Source organism: Monopterus albus, unplaced genomic scaffold, assembly GCF_001952655.1.
Source record: "Monopterus albus unplaced genomic scaffold, M_albus_1.0 scaffold307.1, whole genome shotgun sequence".
NCBI classification, from domain to species: domain Eukaryota; kingdom Metazoa; phylum Chordata; class Actinopteri; order Synbranchiformes; family Synbranchidae; genus Monopterus; species Monopterus albus.
The window spans coordinates 9787-19984 of NW_018128187.1; the positions used below are offsets into that span (position 1 = coordinate 9787).

Here is a 10198-nt window from a genome sequence, read left to right on the forward strand (position 1 = left end):
TCACTGTAAATATGAATGCATTCCTTGGAGAAAACCCGAAGCATCTAAAATCCCTGCTGATTGACGATATAATGCAGTAGCTGATACAGATAGTGCAACTAAGGCACACAGCAAGTGTACATTTGATCAGAGGAGTGAAGTGAGTGCAAATTTCCTAGAATGCTATTTGAGTCATAATCCCACAGAACCGACGAAGCAGGTATTCAGGGACGACGTTTCCCCTAAGATGTGTCTCGTCGGTCACCTGTCTCCATATGGTTTGGAAGGCTTGGTGACAAGTGTGCGCATTAAGCGTGTGTGATTTACAATTTCTGCTCCACTCACCTCACAGTCATACAAGTCGCTGAGCTGCTCAATGATCCACTCCTCCAGGACGAGTCTTTTCCGCAGCTCTTTCCTGTCGTACTTGACCGTGACTTTGCCCTGTTTCTTCTGAACCGGATCCTCTCCCGTGATGGGCCCGGACCCCACGCAGCCCACCCCGGTCGCAGCTTGGAAGAAGACGCGACTGCCGGCGGTGGGCAGCGGGGCACTAGTCTCAGTGCTGGCGGCCGACATTTCGCGATGTGGGGGCTTATTACTGAACAGCTGTGTGAATGAGTGGGGTTGCGCTGCTGACTGGGGCTGTGTGCTGCACGACAGACAGGAGAATGGTGAGGAGCTTTTTAACAGCTGCTATTTAAAGCGCAGCGCCGGAGACAGCCGAGAAGGCGGAGCGAACACTGCAAGAAATGGACATCTGAAGCCATTGTCTCGTGTTAAAACTGAGGTTTATGTGCCCCTTAAAATAAAACCGTTTGAGGAGAGTGGAATGAAAAGGCTGCTGGCTTCCAACACCGCGTTTCATATAGGACTTTCAAGTAATACCACAAAACAGAAAACGGTCATTTTACTATTGCTAAAAGGGCAGAACAATGAGCAAGGATTTTAAATGAAAACTCATCAAATAATTCTCAAAGATGCCATTAACAGATTCTAAATGTTTTAAAAGAATGATGTGTGATTAAATTATTTAGTAAGATTGCCATTTTTTGCAGTGTGTTAACCAGATTCCCTCAGTGGTGCTTGTCTGCGCACCGACGCGTGCTGGAGAGCAGGCAGATACTGCTGTGCTTCAGCAGGGAGGCCTTCCTAATTCTAGCCATATTCTTCTTCTCTGGTGTTAGAAGATAAGAAACGGCTATTGGTGTGTTCTACATATCTGTGGTGCACAGATTTACACATCTGTGTAAAACCGGGGTATTCCAACTGGATCTTCAACATGTAGGCCTATTTATATGCTGAGTATATCTGAACCCTTTGCAAAAAGAGTCTGTTGCGCCACATGTTGGCCATATGGAGAAATGCTTTTAACAATAACCTAATTTATACACTCTGGACACAGTACTCAGCACAGGAAGGAGTTTTAACTAAAGGAATGTGAGGTACTGGCTTAAACTTTCTGATGACTTGGTGATCTATGACATGTTGTGCTAATCAGTCACGCAATTTACCACCAGCATCAGAGCTGCTGTGTGGATCTAAAACAACAACAACGCACTTATATCATGTTCCAATAAAGAGCAGCAACAAGTCACTGTGGATACATGTTTTATCCCCTTTTTATAGGAGAGCTGCGAGCTGATGGGGCATTTCTCACAAAGCGTGACTCAGCGTGGTCAGACCCATTAAGACAACAGTAACATCAGCTGACGCACACAAAAGATCAAGTGCCCGTGTCCGCTTCTCTGCACACCGTCAGTCATGGCTCTTCTCTCCGTCCTTACGCCTGTTCTCGCGGTGGTCCTGTGCTTGCTGATAGGCTTCATGCTGGTAAAATCACGGGAACCGGGTACCACCACCTCGCCCTCGGTGGGCGAAACTAAAGCGGGGTCAAAAGCGGAATTTAGACCGTGGGTGGACCAGGATTTACAGGACAATACCGAAATCACAGCGAATGAAAAAGGTAAGAGCAGAACAGCCACCCCCCAACTACTTATCGGCTAAACCTGGTTTCTGAACATGGTTTTCGCCTAGATCAAAAAGTTTACTTTAACTACGTGTCCGAGGATCTGGTGATTGTTCTCCAAAGCCAAAGACAGGTACACGCGCCCTGCGAGAGCACACACAGCAACAACGAGAGAGATTTGTATGAAGGGCCTTGGACTTCATCATTCACAGGTTAATCATTAATGATAAATGATCTGTAGCCTAGAGAGAAGGACACTAGTCTATTTTGAAATTTTAGCAGACCGCACACAAATGGAATGAAAGGTTTACATTGTTATAGCCTAAATGTAATGTAATTTTATACAAATGGTGACATAAAAGTTAAAAAAGTTGACTTTTTTTATATATAACACAGCATTTCTACATCATGAGATACAGGCTAATTACATTTTTGCCTTTATAGGACTCCATGAAAGAAAGCCATTACCTGCTAGGGAAATGGGCAACATGTCCAGGGGACCAAGGCCTTAGGGGTCCCATTATTGTAGAAGGGCCTTCTTGCAAAATCTTTTAATATAGTAACAACATCACAATGCACATTTTCATAGGGTTTAATTGCACTGCTCAAGAGACAGAAACCTGTTTAAAAGCCTGGTGCATAATAATTTTGCTGTCAAGTCAAATAAAAGAAGACTTTATGTACAGTATGTTTGCAGGAGTCCGGTCTTTCACCTTGTGGTACAAATGTCTTCTAGTTCATCAGTGTGTTTAGAATCATTACATTATAATAAAGCACTGTATTATTAATCCCTGACAGTTTGGAAACTGCTCACTGCTCCTGCTTTCTGTGTGTCATCCTTCTAAGAGAATAGAGACTGGGTGGAGAGCAATGATGAGGACCTTCCACATGTGCCCTACTCACCACTGCGTTACCCTGTGGAGACGGTGCTGAAGAGATCCCAGGACTTTTACACTCTGATGAACCAGCGGAGGTCTGTCCGGTTCATCAGCCCAGAACCAGTTCCACAAGAAGTCATTGATAACATCATCCATACTGCAGGCATGTGCAAATGGACCACTGTTAGTCTCAACCAAATTAAAGATGTTTGGTTCACAGTTATGTAGCTAAGTCATTTTTTGGTTTTTCTAACTGCACTTACCCTTCCGTCGTTCCTCTGTGCAGGTACAGCCCCTAGTGGAGCACACACAGAGCCCTGGACGTTTGTCGTGGTGTCAGACCCAGAGATGAAGCACAGGATCAGACTGATAGTGGAGGAAGAGGAGAAGGTGAACTACCATCAGAGGATGGGAGAGAAGTGGGTCCATGATTTGGCTAAATTAAGGTGAACACCCATACTTAATCCAGAAATTTGTATCAATATACTGATGCTTTAACAAAAAAACCCGCTATTGACAGCATTCAATCCTGTATCCAAAATTCTAGCCATGCATACGCAGTGGTTATTAATAATTATGGATCAATATAAAGTTTAACTAGATCAAAATTTTCTGGCCTGTACTCTTGATCACAACTACCTTTCTCTTGCAGGACAAACTGGATCAAGGAATACTTGGATGTTGCTCCATACCTGGTCCTCATCTTTAAACAGACCTACGGGATTCTACCAAATGGCAAGAAAAAGACACACTACTACAATGAAATCAGCGTCTCCATATCCTGTGGAATCCTGCTGGCTGCATTACAGGTAAAAAAAAAAAATAATAATAACACCACCCTTTTAAATATAGACCAAATCAATCACTGCTTTCTTGATCATAAATGGCATTTAACAAGAGCATTTAAGAGAGCTTTAAGATGATTTTTGTGGTTGTCTTGTGACAAGACAGGGACATGTCTGGTAAAGCATCTTAATGTCTCTTGTTTGTTCCCATTTTTTAAAAAATCAGAATGCAGGTCTTGTCACTGTCACGACGACACCCCTCAACTGCGGCCCTCAGCTCAGGCTGCTCCTCAAACGGCCAGCCAATGAGAAGCTGCTGATGCTGCTACCTGTAGGTTACCCTGCTTCTGATGCTATTGTGCCTGACTTGAAACGCAAGGCTCTGGGTGATATTATGGTGCACATATGACAGAATCTCAAATGGATTTTCTAAAAATATGATATTATATATAGCCTCTCTCTGAACATTTCACTTACTTAGCTAGGGTGGTTTAAAATTTTAACACATGGAAAAAAAAAACTAATCTTCATATACTTGCATATGTTATACAGCAATGACCTTGGTGTCTGACAGAGCCCACATTTAAATTGTGATTCCCACATTCATCCAGCAGATGGCACACTCACTCAAAGCAAAATCTGTTTAGTCTGAAGCTGTTAAGTTTTTTTTACTATTAAAATTCAACTGGAATCCAGTTAAGTTCAGGGTCACACCCACCTGTAATGATGACAAGCTCAAGAATCTTATGGGAATATCAGTACATGGGTGTGTAAGGTGAATGCCTTACACTTGTCATCCATTCATGGTCCAAGTGGAAATGCAGGTGGCACAACTTCTGAGCAACTGAACTACAGTACCACGCCTGGGAGTTCTCAACATTTCATTTGATTTGATTAGATTAAAAATATTTCATGCACTGTGACAAGAGCCCAAAAAAGTGAGAACAGGCAGGGTACACCCTGAAACCTTAAGGTGGAATACTGACTTTCCAAATGAACAGTAAGAGAAACATGAAAAACACCTTCATTTATTTGACCAGCTATGAAACAGAAAGTGAGACATGGTGGAAAGAAAACCCATTAAACATTAGTGTCTCTAAGTAGAAAAGAAGCTGCGGTGTGTACACAATGTGACAGGTCTTGGTAAACACTGAAGGCAGTCTTGGTAAATACACTGTGCAGGTAGTGCAGGATGTAAACTGGTCATCTTGAAGTTCCCCCCTTTTTTACAGTATCAGACTGTAGCATATCCAGGATCCAACAGCTTTACCAATAAGATCAGCATCCACCCAAGACAGAAAGCCTCACATCTGGCGAGTAAAGCATAACACAACAATAAGACACTCTTCACAATGGACATGATGGCACTATGACTTAGTTAAGTTATATGCGGATTTACTGACCAGTGTGTTAGTTTTATCCCAATCATTTTAATGAGATTTGTTAGTCAGAGGCCTAAATTACAGTAATTTCGCCATGTAGCCTACGCTACATAGACAAATGTCACGTTACCATTCACGACGAATCCAGCTTCTTCTGTGTTTCTGACAGTTTATCTTGCAGACGTTTTTTCTTCCAGTCCAGATACTTTCTTCTCATTCTGTTGGCCTGCCACCCTGCCAGAAAGCCGACAGAGAAAGAAACCACAACAGCGACTTGTAGCGTCCTTTCCGAGATATCTCCCATGTTCACCTTTGCCTGAGTGACACACAAGTTTGTGAAAATCTTCCGTCCCCTCCTGCAGGAAGTGCAACTGTTTTACTCACGCGATAGTACAGCAACGTTAATCTCGCGATTTTCAAAATAAAGGCCCAGAAACCATGGAAAGTCTTTATATTGTAGCCTGTTTTCAGGTTTTACTACTACTACTACCACCACCACCACTACTACCGCTAATAATAAAATAATAATGTTTAATTTTCATCCTTTTGCATTACTTTACATTGACAAAAGATACAACATGTAACTTAGTTATAGCTCGTTTAAAAACAATTTATTTTGTCCAAAAAACTGATTTATAAAAAAGCATTAAAGTAAAAATTAGTGAAGGCCAATAGGGAGTCAAAACTGAGTTAATATTGGTGACAGAAGTGATACAATTGTGGAAAACATCTGGAAACCTCTAGTTTGGGGACACAACTCCTTTCGCATGTGTGTTCATATCCCCAAAATCACTGAAATGAAGTTATCACAAAAGTTATCAAAGCATAAATTGGAAAATAAAATGGAAATGTACAATACAAACCATAACGCACTAGAGCTGAAGACACTGGTCATCAAATACAGAAAGGATTCATACATAGACATACATGCTGTACTTCACATATGTTTTGATTGTGGCACACAGACACAAACTATTAGAGTATCAGGTAATATACAGTAAGTTCCAAAAAACATTCTGTTTAACTTGTACAAATTCTATACTGTATGAGACTGACAATTAATATGTTTATAAGTTGTTGTTTGTGCAATTTTATATGACAAAACTGTATTTGTTGGCTGTGAAAATCATTATTATTAATGCTTTTAAACATTTATGTAAAAGTTTGTTAGCCTACTTTTTACAGTTTGGAGATGATATACTGCTTTATTATTAGGAAGAACAAAATATTGGGAATTTATATTCAAAAAAGCTCAAGAGGTAATGCATGAGAAGAATGTAAACTGTAGTCCTAATAATGACATGTAAATGAAGTGATTAAACCGACAAGTGTTGTGGCTGTAGTGGCAGTAACTGTTTCAGTGAGCACTAAATTGTATGAGTTTGCTACAAGTTGCTTTTGCTCACACCATTTTGCACCCTTCTACACCACTTTACTAGGAAGGTTGCATTTGGTCTGCAGCTCCATATTGTCATTTTAAAACCAGCAACTGTAACACAATATACAATTCATGTGAACATGGCGCTATCACCTGAAGTTTCTTTCTGTGTCGCCTTTCCTTCCTGTCATGTTAGTAACTGGCACATGATCTCATGCACCACTGCTCAGTGAAACACCTTGCCACTTCACTCAGCACTGAGCTGTAGTTTGTGGCAGAGATGTTCACGGTTACTCTTTTCTTGAGGATGAGCTACATCACTTATTTCTAATGCAGTTTTACATTTTCAAAATAATGCCATTCGTTTGACATTGTATTGATTTGCTCAGTTAAGAACAGATCTATGGATCCTTGTTTCATCAACTGACATCTTTTAGGATCACAGATACTTGACAGCTGTGTCCCAAAATGGCACAGTAATAGTGCAGTTTCTTAGACCACTGTCATCAGTCAGGAAGAAAACCCACAATCTTAAAAGAAAGCAGTAGTGAGACTTCAAGTTTAAATATAAAGCACCATGTAAGCATGTATAAATCCCTGTCTTTGTAGTTTTTCAGAGGTGTTGATTATTAATATCTGCACAATGTCATACTGTTGAGAGTCAAATGAATTTCCGTTATTAGAAGTCACATTTCAAAATACAGTAGCTGCCATCTGGGTGGAGTCAAACTATTTACAATCTAAAGCAGGTATAGAGTAAACAAAAACAAAAATGAAATATCAGCTTCAGCTACAGTCTTGATATGTGCAGTCAATATGTCCTATCTGTCAACAAAATGCGATGCAGATGCTGTAAAAGCCATTGAGTACGCAATCCAAAAGCAGTCATGCTCTACTGCTCATGGTAGAGAAAATTCAAGAGAGCCAGCAATGGTTTTTACTTAAAGGTGATCAAGGTTTTGGCTTCTCTGCAGCAAATCACAACCGGTTCTGTCTGAGCCTGTCGATGTGGTAACAGAGTTTGAGTGCAGGTCCCAGCTTCAATCCCAAATACTTCATCATCATCTCACTTTTCAGCAGGAAAAAAGTCTCTTTCCTGAAACAAATCACAGAGTTGTATAACTAACAGAATATAAAATATAACTATTTATGCATGTGTAACTTCCAGTAAACATATATACTGACAATTGAATGCTATTCATGAAGGTGATAATGCTTTTTGTTGAACTTTTTGTTTTGCTGATTCAGTGGCCTGAAGATCAGAGGTAGGTCAGTAACTTATGAGAATTTAAATGGCTTTTCTACAGCTCACTATGTTTTAAAGATCTTATAATGATACCCATCTAGTTTCTGCTGATTTTTAAGCCCATAGGAATCTGGGGATAAACAGAGCTGCAGTTGTCTGATAACAATTTTTAAGTGTACTTCACCTCCTGCAGGGCCTAACACAAAATGCATGCTTGGGTGCATTTTCCAATAAATTATAATATTTCAGTAAGAGTCAACTGCCTTGACCTACAATACCAACTAGCCTGGACTCACGTGCTTCCTGAAGGTATCAGCATGAGGTCCCAGGGCTTGGGGGTCAGCATCTTTGATGAACCACACCACCTCCTCCACACCCCAGCTGGATGGGTCCTTACCAGCCAGGCGCTTGGATGCTCCCGAGTCTGGTATTGAACTATAACCTATGTGGCACAGGCAGGGTGAAGATCTTTTATACACATATGGTTAACATAATGGGCATCCAGTTTTATAATGTCATGTAACAAGACAATAGTTCATCAGTAGGAATTCTGAACTTAAATAAATAGTGGGGCATTTGGTTTCTTGCCAAACATTAGGTAAGAAAATCGGTACCACTCTCATGTCTGTCCATTACACATGAAGCTACAGCCAGGAGATAGATACAGCTACTCATGCAAAGAAAGTTAGTAAGTGATATTACAGCTCTTCCAGAGATTGCACAATCATTTTTATAACTGGTGAATTAATTTGAAGTCCAATTATTTTGAAGTATTGTTGCAATGTAAACTCAGAGATCTATGAGAAAGGTTTTTAATTTAATTATGTGTTAATTTGAGGTTGTAGTTTGCACTGATGTGACGTAGCCTCACCATTTCTGTTTCCGTCCTGGAAGCTTCCTGGGCTTGATGCTTGTCTGCACAGACCCACAGGTGTAGAGCAGCTACTGCCACGGTAACTATACATGTGCTTTGTTGAATACTGTGATGCCATCACATTGAAGGCAGAGTCACTGGGATCTACAGCATAGCGTTTGGAGTCAACTGGCGGGTCACATAAGAAGTCATCAGGCATCGGTGTTTCTGCTGGAGGAGAAATGACAGGAAATGTCATGGTTCAAGCCAAGACCCTGTGTGAAAATGTCTTTTTAGCCAAGCTAGTGGTGCGGCTCTACGGATGTTGGTCATTCACTCCACCACTTTGTCCAGACCTTTATATCTCAAAAAACATCTACAAAATCAATTGCTATGAAATTTAGTGCAGATATTCATGTTCCCTGCATGTATCATTTAACACTAATTTAACAGTTTTATATAAGAGATGGCCATCAAAGTTTGTTTGAGAAGCATACTGTCTGTTCTAGTAAAAATATTTTACTTTGTTTTCAGGCCAACATAATGCATACAGACTTAAGTACTACTACATTAGACATTAGACACAGGCTATATTTTCCATGTGACTTAACTACTGAGTTTAATAAATAAAGGGCGGAGCACGGAAAAGTAGCCCACCTCCAAAACAATCCACTTGCTCATGAGCTACTTTTCTGTGGCCCACGCTGTATAAGCCTAAGATGTGTCAAATCCCCTTTCAGCCTGTAACTGTACAGATGTGAAAGTACTCAGTATTTCTGCTGAATCTGCTCCTTTTATGCCAACCATTTTTTAGCTTGCCAATAAAGCAGATGCCTGCTGGTTATGTCCAAGCTGGACAGCTATAGATTTTACCTGATCACAGATTTATGATAAAAAATACTCAACCGAGATTCTAAATTACTTCTACCTTGTGCTCATGGAAAAAATGTGAAACATGTTTTTTTTTTTTTTTTGTATTGTGAAAAATCAATTATGTGATAAGATCTGTGGATGTGACTTTGGAGACTTATATATTTACACACACACACACACACACACACACACACACAAGAGAGAGAGAGAGAGAGAGAGAGAGAGAGAGAGAGAACAGAACTAGCTTCATATCTGACAACAAATACTTAATATTTCAATACTTACAATACAGATATGGTTATTGCCTATACTAATATTTAAAGACAATATCCTTGAACATCTAATACTTTTTAAAAATTATCCTAACATCTCAGATAGTCTTAAATGAACCAAGTAAATATTATTAAAAAAAAACATTTTTTGTTGAATTAATAGAAAAAAAACCCCACGATATAATCAAATGAACAGTATTTGAAAGAGAATCTACACTGCTGCTCAAACAGCATCCCAAAAATATCTCCAAAATACAGCAGCATTTCTGAAAAGCTTCTCCATTTCACTAGAGAAACGATTTACATATCTGTCTGGGTGGCACCACAGGGAGCACATGGGTTTGTATGTGCACGCATGCTTCGCCTCTGTATGTCTACTGTCTGACATCAAACACTATTCGTGATACTGAGCAAAGCGGAGGTCCTTGGCACATGAGATTGACGTTCCCACCTCAAATACACTAAAGGCAATTCTTAAATACAGTATGTGCTCATTCAGAGCAGGACAGAGCATGAGGGAAAAGATGGAGAAGAAAAAAATCAAAGCAAGACAGAAAAATAGGAAGTGTATTTACATTTTGTG

General features: G+C 40.1%; 2 protein-coding genes, 1 long non-coding RNA gene and 1 pseudogene across 4 annotated transcripts in view; 1 reads left to right on the top strand and 3 right to left on the bottom strand.

Moving 5' to 3' along the window:
* Nucleotides 1-219: 219 nt before the first annotated feature.
* On the bottom strand, nt 220-575 carry LOC109973855 (protein phosphatase 1 regulatory subunit 14B pseudogene; annotated as a pseudogene).
* Nucleotides 569-4748, top strand: iyd (iodotyrosine deiodinase). 2 transcript variants are annotated; one of them, XM_020623692.1, is made up of 6 exons: nt 569-653; nt 1609-1945; nt 2795-2989; nt 3113-3272; nt 3479-3635; nt 3838-4748. In XM_020623692.1, the coding sequence occupies exons 2-6, from the start codon at nt 1744-1746 to the stop codon at nt 4018-4020; spliced, it is 897 nt and encodes a 298-aa protein (XP_020479348.1). In that variant the 5' UTR covers nt 569-653; nt 1609-1743; the 3' UTR covers nt 4021-4748. The 2 variants fall into 2 exon arrangements, with proteins under 2 accessions (XP_020479348.1, XP_020479349.1); XM_020623693.1 differs by lacking the exon at nt 569-653 and having other exon boundaries at nt 1104-1945.
* A 91-nt stretch (nt 4749-4839) lies between these two features.
* Nucleotides 4840-5427, bottom strand: LOC109973856 (uncharacterized). Its single transcript, XR_002276885.1, has 2 exons — nt 5124-5427; nt 4840-4921 (listed from the first exon to the last, which is right to left on the bottom strand). It is a non-coding gene; the product is annotated as an uncharacterized LOC109973856 (long non-coding RNA).
* A 2471-nt stretch (nt 5428-7898) lies between these two features.
* The window catches only part of scml4 (Scm polycomb group protein like 4), a 12953-nt gene continuing 10653 nt past the window's right edge, over nt 7899-10198 (bottom strand). Inside the window, exons 5-6 of the mRNA XM_020623669.1 lie at nt 8489-8701; nt 7899-8059 (exon numbers count right to left, since the gene is read on the bottom strand). Of these exons, the coding sequence (XP_020479325.1) occupies nt 7899-8059; nt 8489-8701 (374 nt within the window). The remainder of the gene's footprint in view (nt 8060-8488; nt 8702-10198) is intronic.